The 27,659-nt window shown below is 42.4% G+C and overlaps 1 protein-coding gene across 5 annotated transcripts; it reads left to right on the forward strand.

The window, feature by feature from the left end:
- The first annotated feature begins 799 nt into the window (after positions 1 to 799).
- Positions 800 to 27,358, forward strand: DDO (D-aspartate oxidase). 5 transcript variants are annotated; one of them, XM_029046891.1, is made up of 6 exons: positions 805 to 879; positions 15,548 to 15,724; positions 17,312 to 17,420; positions 18,833 to 19,009; positions 19,404 to 19,482; positions 25,794 to 25,873. In XM_029046891.1, exons 2-5 carry the CDS (start codon positions 15,553 to 15,555, stop codon positions 19,456 to 19,458), a joined length of 513 nt encoding a protein of 170 aa, XP_028902724.1. In that variant the 5' UTR covers positions 805 to 879; positions 15,548 to 15,552; the 3' UTR covers positions 19,459 to 19,482; positions 25,794 to 25,873. The 5 variants fall into 5 exon arrangements, with proteins under 5 accessions (XP_028902727.1, XP_028902725.1, XP_028902724.1 ...); XM_029046892.2 differs by lacking the exon at positions 19,404 to 19,482 and having other exon boundaries at positions 804 to 879; positions 25,794 to 27,358; XM_029046890.2 differs by lacking the exons at positions 805 to 879; positions 19,404 to 19,482 and adding an exon at positions 899 to 982 and having other exon boundaries at positions 25,794 to 27,358.
- The last annotated feature ends 301 nt before the right edge of the window (positions 27,359 to 27,659 follow it).

Consider the following 27,659-nt stretch of genomic DNA (forward strand, 5'->3'; position numbering starts at 1 on the left):
TCTCTAAGGCAACTAACAATCCTAAGTGTCATGTTCTGGCCCCTAAAATTAAAACAGCAAGGCTAGCTGAAAGTTTGTGGGAGGTTTCATGTGCTCAGTAATTGAGCACAAACTGTTTGTTCTCTTTTTGTATTTTTGCCAGTTGAAAAAGAAGTACCACATTCTTCTAATCAGAGAGCACGTGATCAGATTATTAGCTTTGAGCTAAGGCTACTAGGTATCAAGAATTCACATGCACCTTAAAAAAGCACTTCCATTGGAGAAGTCGACCCAGACATTTAACTCCTTACATTAAAATTAGAGAAGCAGTGTGACTTAGTGGAAAAAGCAAGGGCTTGGGAGACAGAGGTCGTGGGTTCTAATCCTGGCTCCGCCACTTGTCAGCTATGTGATTTTGGGCAAGTCACTTAACTTCTCTGGGCCTCAGTTACCTCATCTGTAAAATGGGGATTAAGACTGTGAGCCCCATGTGGGACAACCTGATAACCATGTATCTACCCCAGCGCTTAGAACAGTGCTTGGTATATAGGTATGTATAGCACTTAACAAATACCAACATTATTATTAAAATGTAAAAAAAAGGAGGGATTAAAGGAAGAAAGGAGTAGCAATAGAATTTTGCTTTAATTTCTTCTGGGATTTTAGGTGTTAACTTGACAACAACTGCACTGGATATGTTAGCCAAATGCCTGAATGACTTGAACAACTGAAGATTAGCTGGGGTGTGGGCCAATAGGAAGTGGTGGGGATGTTGGCATAACTCCTCCAATGAGAAATTGTTTTTCTTTCTGCTTCAGCACTCTGAGTTCACCAGGACACTCTCTGGGACTTTGTGTCAGCTTGCCGTTCTGCCCTTCTGCTCTTCCCTTCTTTGTAAAGGTATCATTCGTTTTGTATTTCTCCTCCAATGCTCTGAGTTTACTGGAACACTCTCTGGAACACTGTATCAGCCTGCCATTCTGGTCCTCCCTCCTTTTTAAAGGTATTCTTCACAGTGTAGTTTTCTTTACTGACTAAATGTCATTTCCTTAAACAGTGGCCTTAGAGGAGGTTTTTGACTTGCTTAAAAGTGATTATTTGGTTTGGATTCATTATTCTCAGCATTCTTGGAATGGGCATTCCCTCACTTTGGGCTTCTTTTTAATGTAGTTTTGGCAGAAAGTCCTTGCCCTAGCTTACCGTATGCAGAATGCTATACTAAGTGCCCAGGAGAGTACAGTACAAAAGTGTAGGTATAGATGATCCCTGCACACAAGGATCTTAGAGATTAGAGGGTGAGACAGACATTAAAATAAGCTATAGATGGCTATATGCATAAGTGCTGTGGGGCTGGAGGGAAGGATCATAGGAGAAATCCATAAATTGCCTTTGTCTAGGATATGAATTTCTCCCTTACTCCCTTTCCCCCAAGTGCCCTCACCACACTCTTGCAGAAACTCCTTATGCTTCTACCCCTGAGACCTTCCCTATTTCTTGCTTCTCCCATTCTCCTGTCCCCCACCCCAACTCTTCTCCTCTGGGGTCTTTGTTCCCCTTTCTTCTTTCCTTCTCCTCTTAGAGTGACCATTTATTTTATTTTATATTGGCCTGTTTCTTACCTGATATTGATTTGGAAGCAGACACTTTTTTATGTCTGGATTTTAAATTCAGTGGCAAGGGTCCTATTAATGATAATGGCATTTGTTAAGCACTTCCTATGTGGAAAGCACTGTTCTAAGCTCCGGGGAGGATACAAGGTGATCAGGTTGTCCCATGTGGGGCTCACAGTCAATCTCCATTTTCCAGGTGAGATAGGTGAGGCACAGAGAAGTTAAATGACTTGCCCAAAGTCACACAGCTGACAAGCGATGGAGTCAGGATTTGAACCCATGATCTCTGACTCCCCTGCCTGTGGTCTTTCTACTAAGCCATGCTGCTATTACCATTGCTCCTGCCACCAAGTGCTGTGATTTTGTTGTGGCACTACAGTTTATTCATTCATTCAGTCGTATTTATGGAGCACTTACTGTGTGCAGAGTACTATACTAAGCACTTGGAAAATGCAATACAGCAATAAAAAGAGACCGATCCCTGCCCACAGTGGGCTTACAGTTTAGAGGGGGGAGACAGGCATCGACACAAGTAAACAGGCATCAATATAAATAAATGGAATTATAGATATATACGTAAGTGCTGTGGGACGGGGGGAGAACAAAAGGAGTGAGTTGAGGTGATGTAGAAGGGAGGGGGAGCTGAGGAAAAGGGGGCTTAGTCTGGGAAGGCCTCTTGGAGGAGGTGCACATTCAGGAGGGCTTTGAATGGGGGGAGAGTGATTGGCAGATTTGAGGAGGGAGGGCGTTCCAGGTCAAAGGTAGGATGTGGGCCACATGCGCCCGCATGTGGACCAACTCACAGCCGGAAAGGCAGAGAGGTAGGTAGCAGGGAGCAAAGTTCAGAACATTTCCTTATCTGGAGATCTGGTTTCATTTTGGGAGAACAGTCCAAACTCCCAGGTCTGTGACAACCTCTCTGTTCCCCAAGGCTTTCATGTCAGAATCAAAAGCATTGTTTGCTTATCTTCATTGAGATTGTCTCCGCTTTCCTTTCATGTTTGCTTTCTCACAATGAAGAGGAAACACTACCATTGCATTGTGAGTTGCATGGTATTTGCCCCTGTAAAGTGAGCTGCACAAGTTGTAATAGCTGTTGCACTGAGCAGTGTTTTTAAAAATAATGGAATATAGCAGAAGGGCAAAGAGATGGAGTAGGGAGCTAGGTTTGGGGCACAGGGGTGAAGAAACAGAACCTCATAAAGTTAATGTAAAATTATGGAAAACCATATCCCACAGTACAGTCATTCATGTCACAACTACATTTATGAAGAAGGTATATCAGGTGAATCATAGTGTATGTTGCCTGTTCACTTGTTTTGGTGTCTTTCTCCCCCCTTCTAGACTATAAGCCCAGTGTGAGCAGGGATTGTCTCTCTTTACTGTTGAATTGTACTTTCCAAGTGCTTAGTACAGTGCTCTGCACACAGTAAGTGCTCAGTAAATATGATTGAATGAATGAATAAATAAGCACTATAGCTCATATGGCAAAGATGTCTTTATCCTATAGAAGGCTACTTACTATAGTTACTTGTTCAGATAAAATGTAACCTTCCCCAAGCAGTGTTGTCTAATGGAAAGAGTGTGGGTCTGAGAGGCAGAGGACCTGGATTCTAATCCCAGCTCTGCTACTTTCCTGCTGTTTTCTCCCCTGTTCTCCCTCATGTTTAGACTGTGAGCTCCTTGTGGGATAGGGATTATGTCCAACCTGGTTAACTTGTATCTACCCCAATGCTTAGAATAGTGCATGACACATAGTAAGCACTTAACAAATACCATAAAAATTTCACCTGACTCAATTATGCAGCTTACCTGGCATATCACCTATGAGACATCATATCATATCCTTTCCCCAAATTCATGAACTCCGTCAGTTGCCAATCTACCTCCTCTTTCTTCTCCCTGTTTCTTCCTCCCCCATTCTCTCTCAATCCATTTATGGCATTTACTGAGCACTTACCCTGTGGAGAGCAGTGTAACAAGTGCTTGGGAGCATACAGGAAAGGTGGTATGCACGCGTCCTGCCCTCAAGCAGTTTATATTCTAATGGAGGAGACATATTAAATTACATTACAGGTGTTAGTAGAGGAGGGGTAATAGGGTGAGGAAATGAGAGCTTAGTCAGGGATGGCTTTCTGAAGGAGATATGATTTAGTAGGGATTTGAAGATGGGGAGAATGCCAATCTGTCAGACGTGAAGGGAGAGGGAATTTCAGGAAGGAGGAAAGCTTAAATAAGGTGTCAGGTGACAGAAAGAGACAGAGAATAGAAGAGACAGCTAAAGTAATGGTAAGGGAACTGATTGATTGCCTTGAATCCAGTGATGAGTTTCTATTTGATATGGAGAAGGATGGGCAACCTCTGCCTCCCTTCAAAACATTATTGAAGGCACATCTCCTCCAAGAGGCCTTTCCTGACTAAGCCTTTCTTTCTTATTCTCCCACCCCCTTTTGCGTCACCCTGACTTACTCCCTTTGTTCTTCCTCCCTTCCAGTCCCACAGCATTTATGTACATATCTGTAATTTATTTATTAAAATTAATATCTGCCCCCCAGCTTCTAGACTGTAAGCTACATGTGGGCAGGGAATGTGTCTATTATTGGTGTACTGTACTCTTGCAAGCTCTTAGTATGGTGCTGTGCACACAGTAAGCACTCAATAAATACAATTGAATGAATGAGTGAATGAATGAATTTGAGGCACTACAGGAATGGGGAGATGAGCGCAGAACAATTTTTGGGAAAAGTGATCCAGGAAGCAGAATGAAGTTTGGAATGGAGAGGAAAAGGGCTGGAACCAGGTTGGTCAGCAACGAGGCTGTTGCAATATGTGAGACAGGATATGATAAATGCTTGAAACCATGTGATAGTTTCGAAGGAGTGAATCCGGAGATACTGTAGAGATAGAATTGACAGAATTTGGTTACTGACTATGTGGGTTGAAGGAGATAGATTAGTCAAGGATAATGCCACACTTGCAGGCTTGCGAGACAGGGAGGTTAGTGCTGTTGTCAACTGAGATGGAGAAGTCGTGGGGCAGAGAGATTTTTGGAAGGAAGATGAGAAGTTTAGTTTTGAACATATTAAGTTTGAGGAGATAGCAGTTCATTCCAGTAAAGGTTTTCTAAAAGAAGGCGGAAGTGTGAGATTGCAGAGAGGGGAGAAGTTGAGGTTGGAGATCTACATTTGGAAATTATAATAATAATGATGGTATTTGTTAAGCACTTACTATCTGCCAAGCACTGTTCTAAGCATCTGCGTAGAAATGATAGTTGAAGACATGGGTGGAGATAAGCTCCCCTCTCCTCTGTCTTCCTTCCCCTCCTTTCTTTTCCATCTCACTCTTTCATCCTGCTTCTGCTCTTTCACCTTCCCCCATATACTTATACTGAAAAGTTTCAGTGGCCTCTGACATCTAGCAGACAAGGAAATGTATTTGGCATCCCACCCATTACTCTATTAATTAAATAATTAATTCATTATGGCATTTGTTAAGTGCTTACTATGTGCACTGTTCTAAGCGCTGGGGAGGATACAAGGTGATCAGGTTGTCCCACGTGGGGCTCACAGTCTTCACCGCCATTTTACAGATGAGGTAACTGAGGCACAGAGAAGTTAAGTGACTTGCCCAAAGTCACATAGCTGGCAAGCGGCTGAACTGGGATTTGAACCCATGACCTCTGACTCCCAAGCCCATGCCCTTTCCACTGAACCACGCTGCTTCTCTAGCAGCGTGGCTTGGAGCAGAGTAATTTACTAATGTCACAGGTGTCATTTTTCTATAAGTGGGCAGAATTTGTATAATTCTAGAACATTCTTCTGGAGGGCCCCGGAACCTTCAGTGGGCTCCGTTGTCTTTGCATTTCCCTCCCAGTTCAATGTGAAATCTGGTACAACATTTAGGCTGTGCCACTTGGGGTAGGAGCCATGGCAGAGGGCTGTGGCCTGAAAATAAAGAACTGGACAAAATAACATGGCTTAGTGGAAAGAGCATGGGCCTGGGAGTCAGAGGACCTGGATTCTAATCCTAGTCGTCACTTACCTGCTGTGTGTCTTTGGGCAAGTCATTTAACTTTTCTGTGTTTCAATTACCTCATCTGTAAAATGGGGATGAAGACTGTGATCCTCATGTGGGAGGGACATGGACTGTGTCCAATCTGGTGAGTTTGTACCAACCCCATGCTTAGTAAAGTGCCTGATCCATAGTGAGTGCTTAATAAATGTCATTAAATGTCTATCCTGTATAAAACCAGATGACACACAGAGTCCCAAAAATAGTCTGAGATTCACTCACATATACAGAAATATCCACAGAGTAGCCCAGAGCATCCCTGGGGAAAGGAGAAGATGTCAGGGAGTGGCCACTGTGGCTACTGCTGTTGGCTGAGTTGAAATCCTGGGCTGAAATCCTGGCTCTCTGGCCAATTATTATTGTCTGACTCTATAATCTCATCCTCATGCAAAGATTTCATCCTAACTAGTATTAAAGACTGCAGAAGCTGCATCCATTTGATTTCATGTTTTCTATCATTGCTAGGTTGCTTCTGCCCTTGGTAGAGTACATAAAAATACCAATATTAGTGGTATTTGTTTTATACGCCAAGCACTACACAAAATGCTGGGGAGATAGAAGCTTCTCAGTTTGGAACTGTCCTGCAAGGGGCTCACAGTTTGAATATTTCTGTAGGTATTTCTGTGGTTATTTCGGGCTCTGCCATTGGGCATGCATATTTAGCAAGGAGGGTACAAGGAAGTTGCAGGGGACTAATTTTGGTTCTCCAGAATTAGTGGAATATAGTCTGTCCAACTCCATCAGGGGTGGCCAGTATCACATATCCCAGAGAGCCTGGTATCCTTCACTGAAAGTCATTCAACTTTCAGACATGGAAAGGAGTATAGTTCCAGCAATTGCCTCCTGGGAACCATCTTCCAGCCAATCCCTGATCTTGCTGGGTACACCCCAGATGGTGACAAATTGTTTTTATAGCAATCAATCATATTTTATTGAGTGCTTGAACAGAGCACTGTACTGAGCAGTTGGGAAAATATGATAAAAACAGGGTTGGTAAACACATTTCCTACTCACAATGAGTTTACAGTCTAGAGGGGGAGACAAACATTAATATAAATGAATTAAGTTATAGATATGTAAATAAGTGCTGTGGGGCTGAGAGTATAAATCCAAATGCAAGGTTGACACATAAAGGAGTAGGAGTAAAGGAAATGGGGGTTTAGTCAGGGAAGGCCTCTTGGAGAAAATGCACTTTTAATAAGACTATGAAGGTGGGAAGAGTGATCATGTGTCAGATTTTGAGGGAGGGGTTTACAGGCCAGGAGCAGGACATAAGCTAGAGGCCAGCAGTGAGAAAGAGGAGATCCAGGTAAAGTGAGTAGGTTGACATTAGAGGAGCCAAGTAAGTGGGCTGGACTGTAGTAGGAAATCAGGGAGGTAAGGTAGGAGGGGCCCGTTCAGGATTACCCCAGGAGAGTTTCCAGTACTCTACCAGTATTCGCTACAGGAGGAAGAATCAAGCAAAGGCATACCCATTCCATTCCTAGCTTGGGCAGTGGCTAGTGAGAGGAAAACCAGCACTGCAAGTCAAAACTCACCTGGGCTGGGCAGCAGAGTCATGACAAAGGGTTGAGGGCTGAGACTCAAGTGTATTGTGTGGAAGAAAATAATGACAAATCACTTCCGTACTTTTACCAAGAAAACTCTATGGATACACTCCCAAAATGATCGCAGGTGGAGGTGGACCATTCTGGGAGAGATTCATTCATTCATTCATTCAATAGTATTTAACTGAGCGCTTACTATGTGCAGAGCACTGTACTAAGGACTTGGGATGAACAAGTCGGCAACAGATAGAGACAGTCCCTGCCGTTTGACGGGCTTACAGTCTAATAGGGGGAGACGGACAGACAAGAACAATGGCAATAAATAGAGTCAAGGGGAAGAACATCTCTTAAAAACAATGGCAACTAAATAGAATCAAGGCGATGTACAATTCATTAACAAAATAAATAGGGTAATGGAAATATATACAGTTGAGCGGACGAGTACAGTGCTGTGGGGATGGGAAGGGAGAGGTGGAGGAGCAGAGGGAAAAGGGGAAAAAGAGGGTTTAGCTGCGGAGAGCTAAAGGGGGGGTGGCAGAGGGAGTAGAGGGAGAAGAGGAGCTCAGTCTGTGAAGGCCTCTTGGAGGAGGTGAGTTTTAAGTAGGGTTTTGAAGAGGGGAAGAGAATCAGTTTGGCGGAGGTGAGGAGGAAGGGCGTTCCAGGACCGCGGGAGGAAGTGGCCCAGGGGTCGACGGCGGGATAGGCGAGACCGAAGGACGGTGAGGAGGTGGGCGGCAGAGGAGCGGAGCGTGAGGGGTGGGTGGTAGAAAGAGAGAAGGGAGGAGAGGTAGGAAGGGGCAAGGTGATGTAGAGCCTTGAAGCCTAGAGTGAGGAGTTTTTGTTTGGAGCAGAGGTTGATAGGCAACCACTGGAGTTGTTTAAGAAGGGGAGTGACATGCCCAGATCGTTTCTGCAGGAAGATGAGCCGGGCAGCGGAGTGAAGAATAGACTGGAGCTGGGCGAGAGAGGAGGAAGGGAGGTCAGAGAGAAGGCTGACACAGTAGTCTAGCCGGGATTTAACGAGAGCCCGTAGCAGTAAGGTAGCCGTTTGGGTGGAGAGGAAAGGGCGGATCTTGGCGATATTGTAGAGGTGAAACCGGCAGGTCTCGGTAACGGATAGGATGTGTGGGGTGAACGAGAGAGACGAGTCAAGGATGACACCGAGATTGCGGGCCCGAGAGACGGGAAGGATGGTCGTGCCATCCACGGTGATAGAGAAGTCTGGGAGCGGACCGGGTTTGGGAGGGAAGATGAGGAGCTCAGTCTTGCTCATGTTGAGTTTTAGGTGGCGGGCTGACATCCAGGTGGAGACGTCCTGGAGGCAGGAGGAGATGCGAGCCTGAAGGGAGGGGGAGAGGACAGGGGCGGAGATGTAGATCTGCGTGTCATCTGTGTAGAGATGGTAGTCAAAGCCATGAGAGCGAATGAGTTCACCGAGGCAGTGAGTGTAAATGGAGAACAGAAGAGGGCCAAGAACTGACCCTTGAGGAACTCCAACAGTTAAAGGATGGGAGGGGGAGGAGGCTCCAGCGTAGGAGACCGAGAATGACCGGCCAGAGAGGTAAGAGGAGAACCAGGAGAGGACGGAGTCCGTGAAGCCAAGGTGAGATAAGGTATGGAGGAGGAGGGGATGGTCGACAGTGTCAAAGGCAGCAGAGAGGTCAAGGAGGATTAGAATGGAGTAGGAGCCATTGGATTTGGCAAGAAGGAGGTCATGGGTGACCTTAGAGAGAGCAGTCTCGGTAGAGTGGAGGGGACGGAAGCCAGATTGGAGGGGGTCCAGGAGAGAATGGGAGTTAAGGAATTCTAAGCATCGATTGTAGACGACTCGTTCTAGGATTTTGGAAAGGAAGGGTAGTAGGGAGATAGGGCGATAACTGGAGGGGGAAGTGGGGTCAAGAGCGGGTTTTTTTAGGATGGGGGAGACGTGGGCATGTTTGAAGTCAGCAGGGAAGGAGCCCTTGGAGATTGAGTGGTTAAAAATAGAAGTTAAGGAAGGGAGGAGGGCAGGGGCGATGGTTTTAATAAGGTGAGAGGTGAGAGATGTGTCCATGGGGTCGCGCCGGGTCAGAAACAACTCAACAGCATAAGATAAAACCAGGTAGGAGGGAACAAGGTGATTATATGCTTTAAAGCATATGATAAAGAGTTTCAGTTTGAAGTGATAGTGGATGGACAACCACTGGAGGTTCTTGAGTGGGGAAACATGAACTAAATGGTTTTGTAGAAAAATTATCCAGGCAGCAGAGTGAAGTAGGTACCGAAGTGGGAAGAGAGTATAACATAACAGAGTTGGTAGACATGTTCTCTGCCCAGAGTGAGCTTTCAGTCTAGAGTGGGAGACAGACATTAATTTAAATAAATTATTGAGATGCATATAAGTGCTATGGTGCTGAGGGAAGAGTGGATAAATGGTGTAAATCCTAGTGCAAGGGTGATGCAGAAGGGAGTGAAAGAGGAAATGAGGACTTATTTGGGGAAGGCCTCTTGGAAGAGATGTGTTTTTAATAAATCTTTGAAGGTGGGGAGAGTGAATATTTGTCTATAGAAAGAGAGAGATGGACTGTTAAGCCTGCAAGAATCAAGCTACAGGGATAATTCTACAGGGAAACAGCATGGCCTAGTAGGGAAGCACTGGGCTTAGTAGAGAAGCAGCGTGGCTTAGTTGGGAATCAGCATGGCCTTATGGAAAGAGCACAGGCCTGGGAGTCAGAGAACCTGTGCTCTAATCCCGGCTCTGCCTCCACCTGCTGGGTGACCCTGGGCAAGTCACTTAACCTCTCTGTGTCTCAGTTCCCTCATCTGCAAAATGGGGATTCATGTGGGACCAGATTATTTTATATCTACCCCAGCACTTAGTACAGCACTTGGCACACGGTAATTGATGTTATTTGTTTTTGTTAAACTCTTACTATGTGCCAGGCACTATTTGCCAAAACTGGGGTGGATGCAAGCAAATCGGGTGGGACACAGTCCCTGTCCCACATGGACCTCCCAATCTTAATCCCATTTTACAGATAAAATAACTGAGGCATGAAAAAGTGAAGTGACTTGTCCAAGGTCACACAACAGACAAGTGGCAAAGCCAGGATTAGAATCCAGGTCCTTCTGACTCCCAGGCCCATGCTCTATCCACTAGGCCATGCTGCTTCTTAGTAAGGTCGTAACATATCATTACTATTATTGTTATCATTTATTATTATTATCATCAGGTCTACGTCCCACTCTTGTCTGTAAACTTCTTGAGGGCAGGGATTGTGTCTACCAACTTTGTTGTATTGTTCTCTCCCAAGTGCTTAGTACAATACACAGCAAACTTCAATAAATACCATTGATGGATTGATTGATAATGCTCTTTCCAACCCTTTCCCTGGGCCCTCTTTTCCCTCCTCCTCTCACAACCCCCTCTTACACCCTCCAGCTGGTTGCTGTCCTTGGATCACTTATGATTGGTGTTTATTATGTTTTCTTAACAGAATAGGGGGAAATGTAGTTGCTCTAGTAATCACAGTTTTGTTTAGTCACTTTCCTGTAAAAGATGTAGATAAATAGGATAAATAAAAATCCCTCTCCTTCCCTATATATTACTATATATGAATAGTAGCATTCATATGTACGCATATAGGGAAGGAGAGAATTTTGCTCTCCCAAGGGCTTGGGAAGTAAGTGCTCAATAAATACTATTGATGGCTTAATTGATTAGTAAAAATAATCAAACAATACTGTTAAAAAGTATCTGCACTCTGCCTTAGTTAATAACTCAGTTTTTCAGGCTTTTTTGACAATCAGTGTTATTTATTGAGCACTTATTTAGTGTAGAGCACTGTACGAAACACTTGGGAGAGTATGTAGTCTAGTGAAAAACTGAGCTCCTTATCTTCCCTCCCAAACCTTGTCCTCTCCTTGACTTTCCCGTCACTGTGGATGGTACTACCATCCTTCCTGTCTTACAGGCCCGCAACCTTGGTATCATCCTTGACTTTGCTCTCTCATTCACCCTACACATACAATCCGTTACCAACACCACCTTCACAATATTGCCAAGATCTGCCCTTTCCTCTCCATCCAAACTGCTATGGTGCTGGTACAAGCTCTCATAATATCCTGACTGGATTATTGTGTCAGCCTCCTCTCTGATCTCCCTTCCTCCTGTCTCTCCCCACTCCAGTCTACTCTTCATTCTGCTGCCCGGATCATCTTTCTACAGAAACACTCTGGGCATGTCACCTCCCTCCTCAAAAACCTCCAGTCATTGCCTATCAACCTTCACATGAAACAAAAACTCCTCACTCTTGGCTTCAAAGCTCTCCATCACCTTGCCCCCTCCTACCTCACCTCCCTTCTCTCTTTCTACTGCCCACCCCATACACTCCGCTCCTGTACCACTCACCTCCCCATGGTCCCCCATTCCCGCTTGTCCCGCCATCGACCCCTGGCCCACGTCCTACTGCTGTCCTGGAATGCCCTCCCTCCTCACATCCACTAGACTAACTCTCTTCCCCTCTTCAAAGCCCTACTGAGAGCCCAACTCCTCCAGGAGGCCTTCCCAGACTGCCCCTTTCCCTCTACTCCTCCTCCCCTCCCCTTCCCCCCACCGGCCCTCTGCTCTCCCCCTTCCCCTCCCCTCAGCACTGTGCTTTTTTGTATATATTATTTATTACCCTATTTATTTTGTTAATGATGTATATATTGCCTTGATTCTATTTATCTTGATGATGTTGTTTTGTTCTGTTTTACTTTGCTATCTGTCTCCCCCATTTAAACTGTGAGCCCTTTATTGGGCTGGGATTGTCTCTATCTGTTGTCAAATTGTACATTCCAAGCGCTTAGTTCAGTGCTCTGCACATAGTAAGAGCTAAATAAATACTACTGAATGAATGCATGAATGTGATAGTCAGAGCCTACCACAACTTCAGAAGGGCTGAGTAAACGTTAAGGCCACATACTTTGGGAAAGGGATATTGTTTCAACTGTAAAAATATTTTATGGTTCATTTTGCTTAGCATTACAGTGTCTCTACTAGAATTTTTATCACTTTGCTACAAAATATGTTAACTCACATTAAGTTTTTATTTAGAAAGATTTATATAAAATGAAATATTTTATATGCAATGTGCTCGGGGTATCCAAGTCCTCCTTTACAACCTCTCTATCAAGCCAAAATACAAAGTCCTTTGACACAATTCTAGAATTCTGGGCTAGACAAATTCCAACTGCCTCCAGCTGAAGCTTAAGGGTAATTTTAAGTTATTGGAGAGTAGGAGGGAATGTCATGTAAACTTGGGGTGCCTCAGATGCGAAGTATACCCTGAAAGTGTAGATGGAGCAAAATCCTGAGATGTGGCTGCTGAAGTCAGACATGGAACAGATCCCAGTGATCATAAGGGGAAGGAACAGGGCACAGTCCAAACAAGAAAATCTGCAAAGGCCAGCTGAACTGTTAGTTACAAGGCTGAATAACTTCTAAATTAATCACTAATGATCTATAAAAAATGGTGTTGGTGTAATTTTCATGTTCCCCCAAGGCTTAGTCAGGGAAGCCTTTTTGGAGGAGATGTGTTTCTAATAAGACTTTGAAGTTGGAAAGAGTGAATGTCTGTCTCTGTAGATAGCGATGAACTGTTAAACTTGATAGAATCAAGCTACAGAGATTAACCCTACAGGGAAGCTACATGGCCTAATGCAAATAGCATTGGTCAGAGAATCAGAGGGCCTGGATTCTAATCCTGTCCATGCCACATACCTGGAGTGTTATCTTATGTAAGTAACTTCTTCTACAAGTGAGAATTAAATACCTGTTCTTCCTCCTGTTTAAAGTGTGAGCCCTGTGCAAGACAGGCAGTGTATAGAATATGTATATATTCTGTCTACTCCAGGGTTTGGCACATGGTAAATGCATAATAAATACCACAGTTTTATTAGTACAATTCAATAGAGTTGATAGACATTCTTTTCTAGTATGTCTGGGCATAGCAAATGAGAGGAACTTTTGCATAATGCAGATTTTGTGCATTATGTTGAAGTAGAAGAAGTTATAGTAGTAGAAATAGTAATAATAATAAATAATGTTTGCATTTGTTAAGTGCTTTCTATGTGCAAAGCACTGTTCTAAGCACTGGGGAGGATACAAGGTGATCAGGTAGTCCTATGTGGGGCTAACAGTCTTAATGCCCATTTTACATATAAGGTAACTGAGGCACAGAGATGTTAAGTGACTTGCCCAAAGTCACACAGCTGACAAGTGGCAGGGCCGGGATTTGAACCCATGACCTCTGACTTCCAAGCCCATGCTCTTTCCACGGAACCACGCTGCTAGTATTTAGAGTAGTAGAATCGTGACAGTGGTGTGATAAGCTTGTAGTGAGCAGGGAATGCGTCTACAAACTCTGTTATATTGTACTCTCCCAAGTGCTTAAAACAGTGCTCTGCTCACAGTAAGTGTTCATTAAATATTACTGATTGATTAGTAGTAGTAATGGTATTTACTGAGCACCCACTGAGTACAATGCACTGTGGTAAGTGCTTGAGAAAATACCTGGAAACACAGCCCATAACAACAAGAAGCTAACCAGGGAGACCAACATAAAAATATTTACAAAGCATTGAAACCGTAAATACTCCATGAGATAAGAAGTACTGCAGTGTAAAGAAGAGCATAACGCAAACTGGAGTCAGGGCCGATGCTATGTTTTGGGGTACTGATTTGGGTAGAGTGGAAGGTTTAAGGCATCAGGGTAGCCCTGCAGTTGGAGAACTTTTTCTTGAACCTTTGCCTTCCCCGAATTGAGCCTGGAGGCATTTGCTTCTCTGCCCTGGGATTCCATTCCAGGCTTAGTCTGGGGAGAGAAATCAATCCGTCAGTCAATCAATAGTATATTTTAAGCATCTACTCTATGCAGAGCACAGTACTACATGCTTGGGAGAGTACATGCCACTAGGCCATGGCCTAATGGCAAGATTACGAGCTTGGGAGTCAGAGGATGTGGGTTCTAATGCCAGCTCCACCATTTGTCTTCTATAACACTGGGGAAATCACTTAACTTCTTTGTGCCTCAGTTACCTTCACCTGTAAAATGGGGTTAAGATTGTGAGTCCCATGTGGGACAGGGACTGTGTTCAACCTGATTACCTTATATCTCCCCCAGCTCTTCGAACAGTGCTTGGCAACAGTAAATGCCTAACAAATCCCCTGATTATTATTATTACAGTGGAATTAATATACATGATTGCTGCCCTCAAGGAACATATAATCTAACCAGGGAGACCGACACTAAAACAAATTTGATATAGGGAAGTAATAGAGCATAAAGATCTACACATTAGTACTATGGAGGTTGTGAATCCTTATTTGTATAGATTGGTATCGTAGTGCTGAAGTGGCAACAACTGGGGGATATAAGGTGGGAAGATGAGAGATTAATTAGGGTAGGCTTCTTAGAGGAAACGTGATGTCAGAAGGGCTTTGAAGATGTGAAGAGCAATGTAGGATGTGAAAAAGGGAGTTGCTTACAAGGGAGTGGAAGGAGTAACTTTAGGGGAAGAACTTCAGCAAAGCCTGAAACTTTCTCATTTTTAACCACAACCCCTCCCTCCAGCATGGAGCTGGAAGGGGAGGAGGCTGAGTCCACACCCCAAAGATCCCTCCTTCTGTCCAAGGAAGATGAGGAACTGTCTTCTCAGATGTCATTCAGTTATGTTTATTGAGTGCTTACTGTGTGAAGAGCACTGTAAAAAGCATCTGGGAGAGTACAATACAGCAATAAGCCATCGCATTCCCTGCCCACAATGAATTTACAATCTAGAGTTGGGGAGACAGACATCAAGCAGTACAGTTTCCTGACCTGTGCATGAATGCATGTGTGGTTGAATGGATGAGTCAAGTAAAACCTTTTAGATGTTGTTTCTGATGGTGGAGAAGCACAAGAGCCATGTAAAAAATTAAACTAGGATAGTCACCACACTTAAACGAGGGAGATGGGGTGGTGACTCTAAGACTTGGCATCTATTTTGGTAAGGCGGTCCGATAAGACCCATCTTTGAAGGGTCAGAGCCTTGACATATGCTGCCCTAAGGTGACCACTGACCTTGTTTACCAGCTGAATCAGCTGCCAAGATGAAACTTTTTGCCTTCTATCTCTCCCTACTTGGAATTCCCAGTTCCTCCAGGTCTTGAAACTGAAATATGTACCTTATTCTCTTCTCCAGCAAATATACAAAAAGGGGTATTTAGGAAATCATCTTGACTTGTAAAAGTAAATGGATCACTTTTCAGGACAAAAATCCTGTTGCTCAGAGAGAGCTGTAAAGGTTGGCACTAATCCACCTTTCTTACCCTCTCAGGGCAGATGGCTACCATAAAGATTGGTGTTGTTGGTGCAGGCTTGATTGGGCTGTCCACAGCTGTCTGCATTTCAGAATCCATTCCAAAATGCTCAGTTGCTGTTATTGCGGATAGATTTACCCCTGATACCACTAGTGATGTGGCAGCTGGAATGCTTATTCCTCATGCCTATCCAGGTGAGTGATGGAGCTGTCTTAATGATTACAAAAAAAAAAATAACAGTAGGATTGCAAGTGGGCTGATCTTTGGGAGCTTAATGTATCAGTAGGAATTCCACCATTTACTGAAGACCGCAGGAATATCCACAGGGGTAAGATTTTTTTTTTTTACATGGGCTTCAAATATGTTCTTAATGAATAATCCTTTATATCTGAGATAATGGTGCCAGGAAACCCAGCCAAAAGACATTTCTCACACTAAGGTTTGAAATGAAACTTAAAATAGCATGAAATGACAAACATTTGGTCATATAAAGCATGGCTCAGTGGAAACAGTCCGAGCTTGGGAGTCAGAGGTCATGGGTTTGAATCCTGGCTCCGCCACTTGTCAGCTGTGTGACTGTGGGCAAGTCACTTAACTTCTCTGGGCCTAAATTCCCTCATCTGCAAATGGAGATTAACTGTGAGCCTCACGTGGGACAACTTGGTTACCCTGTATCTACCTCTGCGCTTAAAACAGTGCTCTGCACATAGTAAGCGCTTAACAAATACCAGCATTATTATTATATAAATTGATAAATTTAATCCACATTAAAGAATACAAAAGTGCCAGTGATTTTTAGTTTGTGCTGGTGTATGTATTATATGATACACTATATCTTTGAGAGTTAATTCCCAAATTTGGGGATGGGGTTAAATCTATGTCAATTAATATGGGCTTTAGCCGAAGCTGTTTCTTTCTACATTCTGAAATTAACTATGTACTACTTATTGTCTCCAAGGCAAAGATGACTCTCCCAGTAAATACTTGAGACCTATTTCAAATGTTTTCAGTTTCCAATCATGATTAAAGGGAGTTGGTTTTGCAATTGCCTGACTTCAAATACAGCAGGGCTACCACAGGATCAAAATAAGTGGTTTATGGTTTTTAGTAATAATAATGTATTTTTAAGTGCTTTCAATGTGTCAAACTCTGTACTAAGCACTGAGGTAGATACAAGGTAGCAGGTCAGACACAATCCCTGTCCCATATGGGGCTCACAGTCTAAGGGTGAGGGAGAACAATAATTAAATCCCCATTTTATAAATGCTGAAATTGAGACTCAGAGAAGTCAAATGAATTAGCCAATGTCAAATAGGAAAGAGGGAGAACTGGGATTAGACCCCCTGACACAGGCCCATGCTCTTTCCTCTATTCCACAATCATAAAAATATTAACAACTAGAGTGGTCAAAATTATATAATTGTTTAAGCATATGAATAGAAATACTAAGGATGGGTTAGTTGATTTGTTTATATGGCTTAGGTTGCTGGGAAATTAATCAGGGAAAGCTTTTTGGAGGAGATAGGATTCTAGAATGGATTGAAATATGGGTGAACTGTTATTATGGCAATGTGAAGAGATGAGTGAGTCCCAGTTTAAAGGCAAAGGTCCACCTGCTCCTCATTAGACCTACTCTAGTACAAAGTGGTGCACAACATTTTATTTTAGGGAAAGTAAAGTGCTTCCTTTTCCATTTTCTGATTGTCTTCTTAGATGCCTAGTTTGTTCTAATTGTGTGCACTTTTTCCTTTGTTTCTCCCTCATTTCCTCCATAATTACAGGCATTCCAATTTCCCGACAGAAGCAATGGTTTAGAGAGACTTTTAACTACCTGTTGGCAATCAGTAATTCATCAGAAGCTGCAGATGCTGGCATTCGTTTGATATCTGGGTGAGAGGAATTTGAAATGTTACTGTTTAAGGCTTAAATTAAAAAAGACAAGATTGAGGGCTTGAGAGACAAGGATACTGGTGTTTTCAGCTGTGATGGGAAAGTTAGGTGGAGGAGAGCATATGGAGGGGAAGATGATTTAATTTTAAATATACTGAGTTTTGCCAGCAAGACATCTAAGTGGAGATGTTCTGAAGCAGGGGAGAACTGGGAGAGAACTGGGTTAGAAAAACTGAAGTTAACATTTCCACATGAAGAGAATGGTCCCTCATAATGAAAGCAGCCTAGAGCTTGAGGAATATTAGGACAAAATAGGAAGTCATTAGTGACCATGGAAAGGGTAGTCTCAGTGGAGCGAAGGGTGGAAACTGGTTTGTAGGCCAAGAAGGAAATTGGGGGAGGGAAAGTGGAGGCAGCAGATGTTCAGATCCACTTTGGATCTACCCAAAGTCTCAGGAACACAAGTTTTGAAGCAGCGTGGCTCAGTGGAAAGAGCCCGGGCTTGGGAGTCAGAGGTCATGGGTTTGAATCCTGGCTCTGCCGCTTGTCAGCTGTGTGACTGTGGGCAAGTCACTTCACATCTCTGGGCCTCAGTTACCTCATCTGTCAAATGGGGATGAAGACTGTGAACCTCACGTGAAACACCCTATATCTACCCCAGTGCTTAGAACAGTGCTCTGCACATAGAAAGCACTTAACAAATACCAACATTATTATTGAAGACTGTCTTGTCCTGTCTTATGCCATCGAGTCATGTCCAACCCATAGTGATGTCATGGATACATCTCTCCCAGAACACCCCACCTCCATCTGTAATTGTTCTGGTAGTGGATCCATAGAGTTTTCTTGGTAAAAATAAAGAAGTGGTTTACCATTGCCTCCTTCCACACAGAAAACTTGAGTCTCTGCCCTTGACTCTCTCCCATACTCACCTAGTACAGTGCTCTGCACATAGTAAACTCTCGATAAATAAATACAAGTGAATGAATGAGTTTTGACTCAAAGCAGATTGCCTTCCACTTGCTAGCCCCTGCCTCAGCTACGAATGGAATGGATATGCCTCTGCTTGACTCTTCCTCCTGTAGTCGAGACTGGTAGAGTATTGGAAACTCTTCAGTTGTGACCCTAAGAGGGGATTGAGGAGTGTAGGTGACAGGGAAGAAACTGGGAAGGCCAAGTGAGTAAAGGAAAAAGGGTTACCTGATAAATAGCAGGAACAGGAAGATTTCTGGGCTTTTTGCAAGTAGCATTTAGCCTGAGGAGTACTTGCATTCTGCATTAAGCAATTTAGTTAACTCTTTTTAAATTTTCTGTAACTTGAGGCTCTTGGGAAGTGTTATAACAAAAATTATTTGAAAAAGTCAAAATGCAATTAAAGCAAATTTCTTCCATGAACATGTAATGTCTTTAAGGTGGCAGATATTTAGAAGTCTTCCCACTGAAGAGACGCCGTTCTGGGCAGATATTGTTTTGGGATTTCACAAGATGACCCAAGCTGAGCTGACAAAATTTCCACAGCATGTATTTGGTCAGGGTTTCACGACCCTGAAGTGTGATAGCCTCTTCTATCTGCCTTGGCTGATGAAAAGGTTGGTTCTTTGCTGATTTCTTCCCTTTCAATCTCTATTATCTTCTAGAGCTAATGGTACCTTTTATTTCTCTTCCTGATTGAACTGAAATTTGTTGTGTGGCTGTAATTTACAAATCCCATAGAGAAAGACAATAGTTCCCTATAAAGCTAGCATTTTAAAGCTTCTTGGAGCAGCGGGACCTTTCTAATGTACTTCCACAGTAATCCATTCCCTAGCATAATATCTCTTGCAATTTAAATGCCTATACCATTATTTGTTTGTTTTTGTTTTAAATAAGCCACCAGAGATTCCTGGTGGAATCCTGGGGTTTATTGAACAGAGTTGAAACCCATCCATTACTCTTCCAGAGAATCTTATTTTTGATTGGCCATATTTTCTTTCTTAATTTCAGAATATCCAAGGGTATAGATTTCGTCCACAAAATGGCTTGGCTCCAGCGAGTGTGAATTATGAAAGTCTTTTTAGTCTTAGTGAGTGTTCTGCACCCAAGGTTTTTCAATAAATACTATTGATTGTTTTATTTTGGATTTTGTGGGGGAGAATGCATTGGAGAAATTATTGATTTTGATTAATGTACTATATTCCTTTGGGCTAGTGATTCCTTTGATTATTGTCGTTTTTATATATTGTGATTGGATAATTTTCTTTTCTCTGAATAAGATACAGTTCCAATTTATGAGATCATCTGGGCTTGGCTAAATAGAGTCCAAAATATCTTGAGCATACTTTCTAGCCTAATTTTAAGAATTTTTTTATAAATAAAAAATGTGATATATATTTCCTCCTGCTTTTTCATGGAATCTTCCTCTAGCTCAGTTTGGGAAATGTAAGGCTGGTAAAGTTGAAAATATTAATCAACCTTTTCTGAACTTAAAGAGTTGCGGTGAGTTCACTTCCATTATGAGCAGATTCAGGCACATTAGCTTCAATTATAGGTAGCACTCCAGGAGGCAAGAGGGATTATTATTATGCATCCAAGAAGCAGTGTAGCTTAATGGAAAGAGCATGGGCTTGGGAGTCAGAAGACGTGGGTTCTAATCCTGGCTCCACCACTTGTCTGCTGTGTGACCTTGGCTTTGGGCAAGTCACTTAACTTCTCTGTCCCTCAGTTACCTTATCTATAAAATGGGGATTAAAAGTGTGAGCCCCACGTGGGACAACCTGATTACCTTGTATCTACCCCAGTACTTAGAGCAGTGCTTACCAAATACCATTATTATTACTATTATTTATTAAGGACTTAACTAAGTGTTCTAAGCACTGGAGTAGATACAAGTTAATCAGGTTTGACAGTTCCCCAGGGGCTTACAGTCCAAGTAGGAAGGAGAGCACATATTTAATCCCCATTCTCTACAGTTGAGAAAATTGAGGCACCGAGAAGTTGTGATGTTTCCAAGGTCACACCGGGATTAGAATCCAGGTCCTCTGACTTCCAGGCTTGTGATCTTTCCCTTAGGCAATACTGCTTCTCTGCCATTGTTTCCCATGTTGGATTTATCTGATGGGGGGCCAAGCCATTAAGCTTTTCAGGTGACCCTTTCTAGACTGTAAAGCTCAATGTGGGCAAGGAATGTATCTACCAACAGTTATATTGTACTCTTCCAAGAGCTTAGACCAATGCTCTGCACACTATAAGCATGTAGTACATTTGATTGATGTTTTGATTGACTACAACCAAAATGAGGATGGCTCCATCTTTTGCCACTTAGTGACGAGTCACAGTCCCTACCATAGGATTTTCTTTGCTCTTATTGGGCAATAGGGTTTAACCAAAGGCTCTCTCCCCATTCTTAGGGCTCTATGGGGTAAGCCATCCACCCTGCTAACTCTTGATCTATTCTGGGAGGTTCCCCAGAGTTGAGATGAGGGTAGAGGGTAGAGGCAGTTTAAAGACCACCAAGGTGCAGTTCCAGGCCACTTCCCAGCTAGGTGCTTTCCCCTCACTCAATTTAGTAGCATCATTAGACACCCAAGTGGATCAGAGGTAAGGTGGGTGGATGGTTCACCCTCCTGGGGTGCCAGCCCTGTGAGGCAAAAATATCACCACAACAACAACAGTGGGTCCCTTGCCTCCATCCCCTTTTCCTCCTCTTTTCCTTTCCTCCTTTCCCCTACTGGCTTCTCTTTTACCCTTCCTCCCTCTCTTCCCCTTCCTCTTCTCCTCATCTCTCCTTCCCTCTCCTGCCTCCAACTCCCTTTCTCCAGCACTTTGAACTCCCCTTTGTCCCCCACCTCCATTCCCCTTTTGACCCTTTAATAATAATGACAATTGTGGTACTTTTTAAGAATTTGAGAAGCAGCATTGCCTAGTGGTTAGAGTAAGGGCCTGGGAGTTAGAAGGATTTAGGTTCTAATCCTAGTCCTGCCTCATGTCTGCTGTATGACCTTGGCCAAATCACTTCACTTCTCTATCCCTTAGTTACCTCATCTGTTAAATGGGGATTAAGAGTGTGAGCTCCACAGGGATTGTATCCAATTTGATTAGCTGTTATCTACCTAAGCACTTAGTACAGTGCCTGGCCGATAATAAGTGCTTAACGAATAACATTTTTTTAAAAAAAGGATTTACTATATGCCAAGCATGGTACTAAGCACTGGAAAAGTTATATTGTAATCAAGTTGGGCCCAATGCCCATCCCACAGAGGACTCAAAGTGAAAGTGTAAGAGAGAACAGGTATGGAATCCCTATTTTACAGAGGAGGAAACTGAGGCAGAGAGAAGTGAAATGACTTATTTCAGGTCACACAGCTGGCTAGTGGCAGAACTGGGATTAGAACCCAGGTCCTCTGACCCCAGGTTCGGGCTCTTTCCAATAGGCCATACTGCATCTTCATCTTTATTTCCCTCTTCTTTTCTGCCTTTTTCTCTAAGCCCCCTAAGTGCCTCCACCCCATGATACCTCATACCAAGTTTGTCGCTGTGCTCGAGAAGAAAAGTTGGCATGTTTGCCTTCAATCATCCCTAACCTTTAGCAGAAAAATTCATTTTCTACATTGTAAGTAAATGATATTCTGTTGACTCCTTAGAACTACAGGCAGTTCGTTATATAAGCAGACATCTTGAAATATGTAGAAGTATGCCCTGCTTCATAGTAATTGTACCCACCTCTTTCAGCAGCCAGTCATTAATATTAATTAACCACCCACAGAGTAGATAGAATACTTGGGCATTTAAAGGTTTATTTGAAAGAATATATATGGTCCTTGCTCACATTTGGACAATCAGTGGTATTTATTGAGAGCTTACTGTGTGCAGAGCTCTGTACTAACTTATTGAAAGAGTACAGCAGAGTTGGGAGACACTTTCCCTGACCACAACGAGTTCACATTTCCTGTTTCTTTCAAGACATCTCTTTTTGGATGTCCTCCCCTCACCTCAAACTTAATATATCTGAAACAGAACTTATTATCTTCCCACCCAAACCCTGTCCTCTCCCTGACTTTCCCCTCACTGTAGATGACTTTCCCTTCACCATCCTTCCTGTCTTACAAACCCATAACTTTGGCATTATCCTTTAGTCCTCTCTCTAATTCAACCCACAAATTCAATCCATCACTAAATCCTGTTGGTTAGACCTTCACAACATTGCTAAAATCTTCCCTTTCCTCTTCATCCAAACTGCTATCGTGTTAATCCAATCATTTATCTGATCCTGCCTTGATAATTGTATCAGCCTACTTGCTGACCTCCCTGCCTCCTGTCTCTCCCTACTCTAGTCTTTTCTTCACTCTGCTGCCAGGATCATTTTTCTACAAAAATGTTCAGGCCATGTTTCCCCGCTCCTCAAGAAACTCCAGTGGTTGCCCATCCACCTCCATATCAAACAGCAACTTCTCACCGTTGTCTTCAAAGCACTCATTCACTTAACCTCCTCCTACTTCACCTCACTACTCTCTTATTACAACCCAGCCCATGCAATTCTATCCTCTAATTCTAACCTTCTCACTGTACCTTAATCTTATCTATCTCAACACTGATTTCTCACCCATATCCTGCCTCTGGCCTGGAATCCCCTCCCTCCTCATATCTAACAGACAATTACTTTCCCCTCCTTCAAAGCCCTTATTGAAGGCACATTTCCTCCAAGAAGCCTTCCCTGACTAAGCCCTCCTTTCTTCTTTTCCCATTCCTTTCTGTGTTGCCCTGACTTGCTTCCTTTATTCTTCCCCTCCTCCCAGCCCAACTGCACTTATGTGCATATCTGTAAATTATTTATATTAAAGTCTGTCTTCCCCTCTAGACTGTAAGCTTGTTGTGGGTAGAGAATGTGTCTGTTTATTGTTACATTGTACTCTCCCAAGCACTTTGTACAGTGTTCTGCAAAGAGTAAGTGCTAAATAAATAGGATTGACTGACTGACTTCACAGTCTAAGTTGAGATGAGGGACTGTCAGTCTAGAATGGGTCTCTCCAGGAATTTACCATCATTCTTGCTAGACTGTGATCAGTTTTAAAAATATGGGGTTTTAGAAAGTCCTATTGCATTCCCAATGCAGTACTCCAGAAACAAATTCCAGTGGTAGCAGAGAAAAGATGAGCTATTCAACCACTAGTTGTTTGTTGTGCTCAGAAGCAAACTACAGAAATTTCCTCTAACCTTTCTTTCACACAGCCTAAATCAAAAACTTTATAGCTATAAAACAATCATTGCACACAGAAAGAACTAAACCCCAAGAAGACACCTTTTCCAAGAAGTGTGCATTGTTTCTGCACAAATTAGGGTCTTATGTTCATAAGCCCTTATTTTAGGACATTACCTTGATGAAATAAACATAGATAATCTTGTTTAATACTTTCTTAAATATTGATGCATTTGAATATTATACAAGGACACAATCAAGTTCTAGTATTCATTAAATAATATTGACCCCTGCTTTCCATTTTATGCTTATTCTCATATTTATTAAGCTCATACCCTCTTGTGTTTTTTTTAAATATGTAGGATAATTTAAAACTAAAACCAATGGTGCATTCTATAATGATTCTAATTTATTCTTAATGGTAGCTTCAATAAGAACATCTTCTTTGATGAGCTTTTTGCCCTAGCTCAAGTAAGATTAATTTCTTGTTACACTACCCCACAGTACTTCAGGACTGAGCATATGAACAGTGTTCCATTTTCCCTCATTTTGTGCTCCCCATGAAATAAATTGTAATTAATTGAGCATGTATCAGATTAATATGCTGTAGGATTTCTCTGGCATTCAAAATGTCTTGTGCACTATAGAACATTTAACAAGCCATAATGAAAATGATTTCCGTAGCTCTTTGCTTTGAAAATGTGTTTGTCTTATTTGTTCAAAGTTCATGAAAACACATGTGAAATATTTATTCACAGGGATTATAGTTAAAGTTGGACTTGAATCTAAGATTTTTTTAAATGGTATTCGTTAAGTGCTTCCTATCTGCCAGGTACTGTACTAAGTGCTGGAGTGGATACAAGTAACTCAATTTGGGCACAGTCCCTGTCCCTCATGAGGCTCATAGTCTTATTCCCTATTTTATAGAAGAGGTAAATGAGGCACAGAGAAGTGAAGTGGCTTGCCCAAGGCACACAACATACAAGTTGTCGAGCCAAGATTAGAACCCATGACATTCTGACTCCCAGTGCCATGCTCTAGCCACTATGCCATGCTGCTTCCTCATATATATTGGAAAAATGAGAAGTATCATATTTCCCAGTATCTTGCCTCTGATAGGGGATCAAAGATTGTCCTGGGGTATGACTACCTCACTTGACATCATCAAGGCTTTGGCTATACCATTTATTATCATTAATTTTTTCCTTAATAAATCAATCAGTGACATTTATTGACTTGTCTTCTGAGTGCTAGACACTGTACTAAGCTCTTGGGGGAGTACAGTTAAATTAAAGCACATATTCACTTCCCTTGAGGGACTAACAATCTGACAGAGAAAATAGACAAAGATCATTGCAGAGGGTGAAAACTGGAGGAAGACCACATATAAAGCAGGAAGCAGTGCACACATATCAGGACAAAAGAGCTGAACAAATAATTGAATGTAAAGATTAATGTATAAATAATATAAAAGTAAAAGTATCAGTACATGATGTACATTTTTTGTGTCTAATAACCCATTATGAACCTTTCAGTCATTAATTTATATAAATACTTTTTGAAACAATGATACTCTTGATTAGAAAACCTTCAGGTGATTCAAATTCCATATGTTTACTCACAGGCTTGGAAAAATGTTTTCCTTTTTGTTGGTTTTAAATTTACCATGTTTCAATGGGTACCCTGATCCTAGTAAGGGAGTTGGTTACCAACAATTTTATGCACATTCTGTTCATATTCTTCATGATTTTGTAACCTAAAAATATGTCTTTAATTTTGCATACTGGACTCCTAATCTATTTTCATATAGCAGCTGCTTCATCCCACTGATCATCATCTGTAGTTCTTCATTTCATAAGTCCTTTCTAAGAGGAAGAGACCAGATCTGCATACATTCTTTGAGGTGCAGTCATACCTTGTTTCATAAAGTGGAAAAATTTCGGGAAGTGTAGGGACTTAGGTTGTTTTTAAACTATTCCTCTATTTTTTTCAATAATGTAGATTCAAAAAATCTTCATGTTCAAAAGATCTTTCTGTACTTTTCTTTGCTTGAATCTGCAGGAGCACCTTTAGGTAAATTCTTTTCTTTTTAGGTCACTGCCTTATTTTTGTGCTCCTATTATTTTTCACTTGGAATGTATTGTATTTGAAGATATGTTACAAGCTGACTAACATGATTTGTCATCTTTCATTCTTTGTAGGTTGAAAGGAAATGGAGGCCAAGTACACATCAAGCGAATAGAAAATCTGTGGGAATTATGTGACACATATGATATTGTGGTCAACTGTTCAGGCATTGGAAGCAGAGAACTCATGAGTGATTTAACAGTATTCCCTATTAGAGGTCAAGTACTCAAAGTGCAGGCCCCCTGGATAAGTCATTTTATTCGAGATGGGAATGGGCTGACCTATATCTATCCAGGAATGCATGATGTAACACTAGGGGGAACCCGGCAGAAAGATGACTGGAGGCTACACCCAGATCCTGAAAATAGCAAAGATATTCTTGCCAGATGTTGTGTTCTTGAACCCTCACTTTGTAGAGTCTGGGGCATAAAGGAGAGAGTTGGTTTGAGGCCAGGAAGGCCAGAACTGCGACTGCAGAGAGAGATTCTGTCCCAAGATGGACAGCAGCTGCCTGTGGTCCATAATTATGGTCACAGTGGGGGTGGTTTTTCAGTGCACTGGGGCACCGCTATTGAGGCTGCTCAGCTAGTGAGAGACTGCATTGCTGAACTGAATGGCCCCTCCAGCAAGGCCAAGCTCTAGAATAAATCAATTTACCAATAATATTTATTGAGTGCTTATTGTGTGCAGAGAACAAAGATAAGCATTTGGGAAGGAGCAACTGAAACAGAGGTGCAATGGAAATGATTGTCAGCAACATAGATGGAAAATGAGACTTGCAAATAGACATCAGAAGCAAAACATTTTAGCCAGGATATAAAATACCCCAACTTTATTAATATCACAGTGATCGATAAGTCAAATAACAGGACAACAGTACCTTGAGAAAGTGCAATATTAAGTTTTTCAGCAATAAATCCCTCTAGACTGTAAGTTCTTTGGGTCAATGTCTGCCAACTCTGTTACACTGTACCCTCCTAAGTGCTTAGTACAGTGCTCTATTCACAGTAAGTGCTCAATAAATGCAAATGATTGATAAACTTGATTTTAAAAATAAAATTCCAGTTTTTCTGGGCCAGTGTTTGCAGTAGCTTCCCACTGTAGTGACTGTCATAATTCTGCTGGATTTGAAATCAATGAAAACCACTGAGTAAGTTATATTTGCTTGGCTCTGTCTTGCTTGCTTGCTGTCCCCCTCCTTGCCATTCACCAGCCTGGGCACTCTCTCAGGGTTCATCTACGGGGCTGCACGGCTCTTTGTCTGGAGAAGCAAAGGGTCAGGAAGGAGAGAGCAAGGATTCTGGTGCCTGTGTGTGTGGGCACAGGTGTGTTCGCAGGTGGACAAGGGCACGAGTATTCGTGTAAATTTATGGTTCACGGATGTGTGTGTATAAGTGGGTTCATACATGTTAGTATGTACTAATGGATGTGTGTTTTTGCCAACCTAGTAGCTGGTTGGCAAAGGAAGAGTGTGTCCCTGTCCCATGTCTTTCAGATTGCCTGTTGTACTGTACTCTCCCAAGCACTTAATACAGTGCTTTGCACACCAAAAAAGTGCTCAATAAATACCATGGACTTATTGATGTGGACTGATTCCAGGTCCTTTTCCCACAGATAGTAAACTTTATTGAATCCCCAATGAGTCCTGAGGTCTTCATGCATGGGGAGGGGAAGCTAAAATTTATTCCAGGCCTCTTGATCTCCTGAAGCTAGCTCTTTTCCTGTTTTGGGAATAGTCAGAGGAAGCACCATGTTCCTGATGTATCAAAGTTTCCCAAGTCATGGTCATCTCTATTCTGACCTAGAAAAACACTCAGTTTTACTGGAATCCTTAATTGGACTGAACAGTCATAGTTTGAGGGTTTTAATCTCACTTCCTGAAAGGTCTCAGGTGGAATCCATTAACAGAGGGTCGAATCCATTAACAGAAAGTTGAAAAC

This window comes from Ornithorhynchus anatinus, chromosome 19 (genome assembly GCF_004115215.2).
Source record: "Ornithorhynchus anatinus isolate Pmale09 chromosome 19, mOrnAna1.pri.v4, whole genome shotgun sequence".
NCBI classification, from domain to species: Eukaryota; Metazoa; Chordata; class Mammalia; order Monotremata; family Ornithorhynchidae; genus Ornithorhynchus; species Ornithorhynchus anatinus.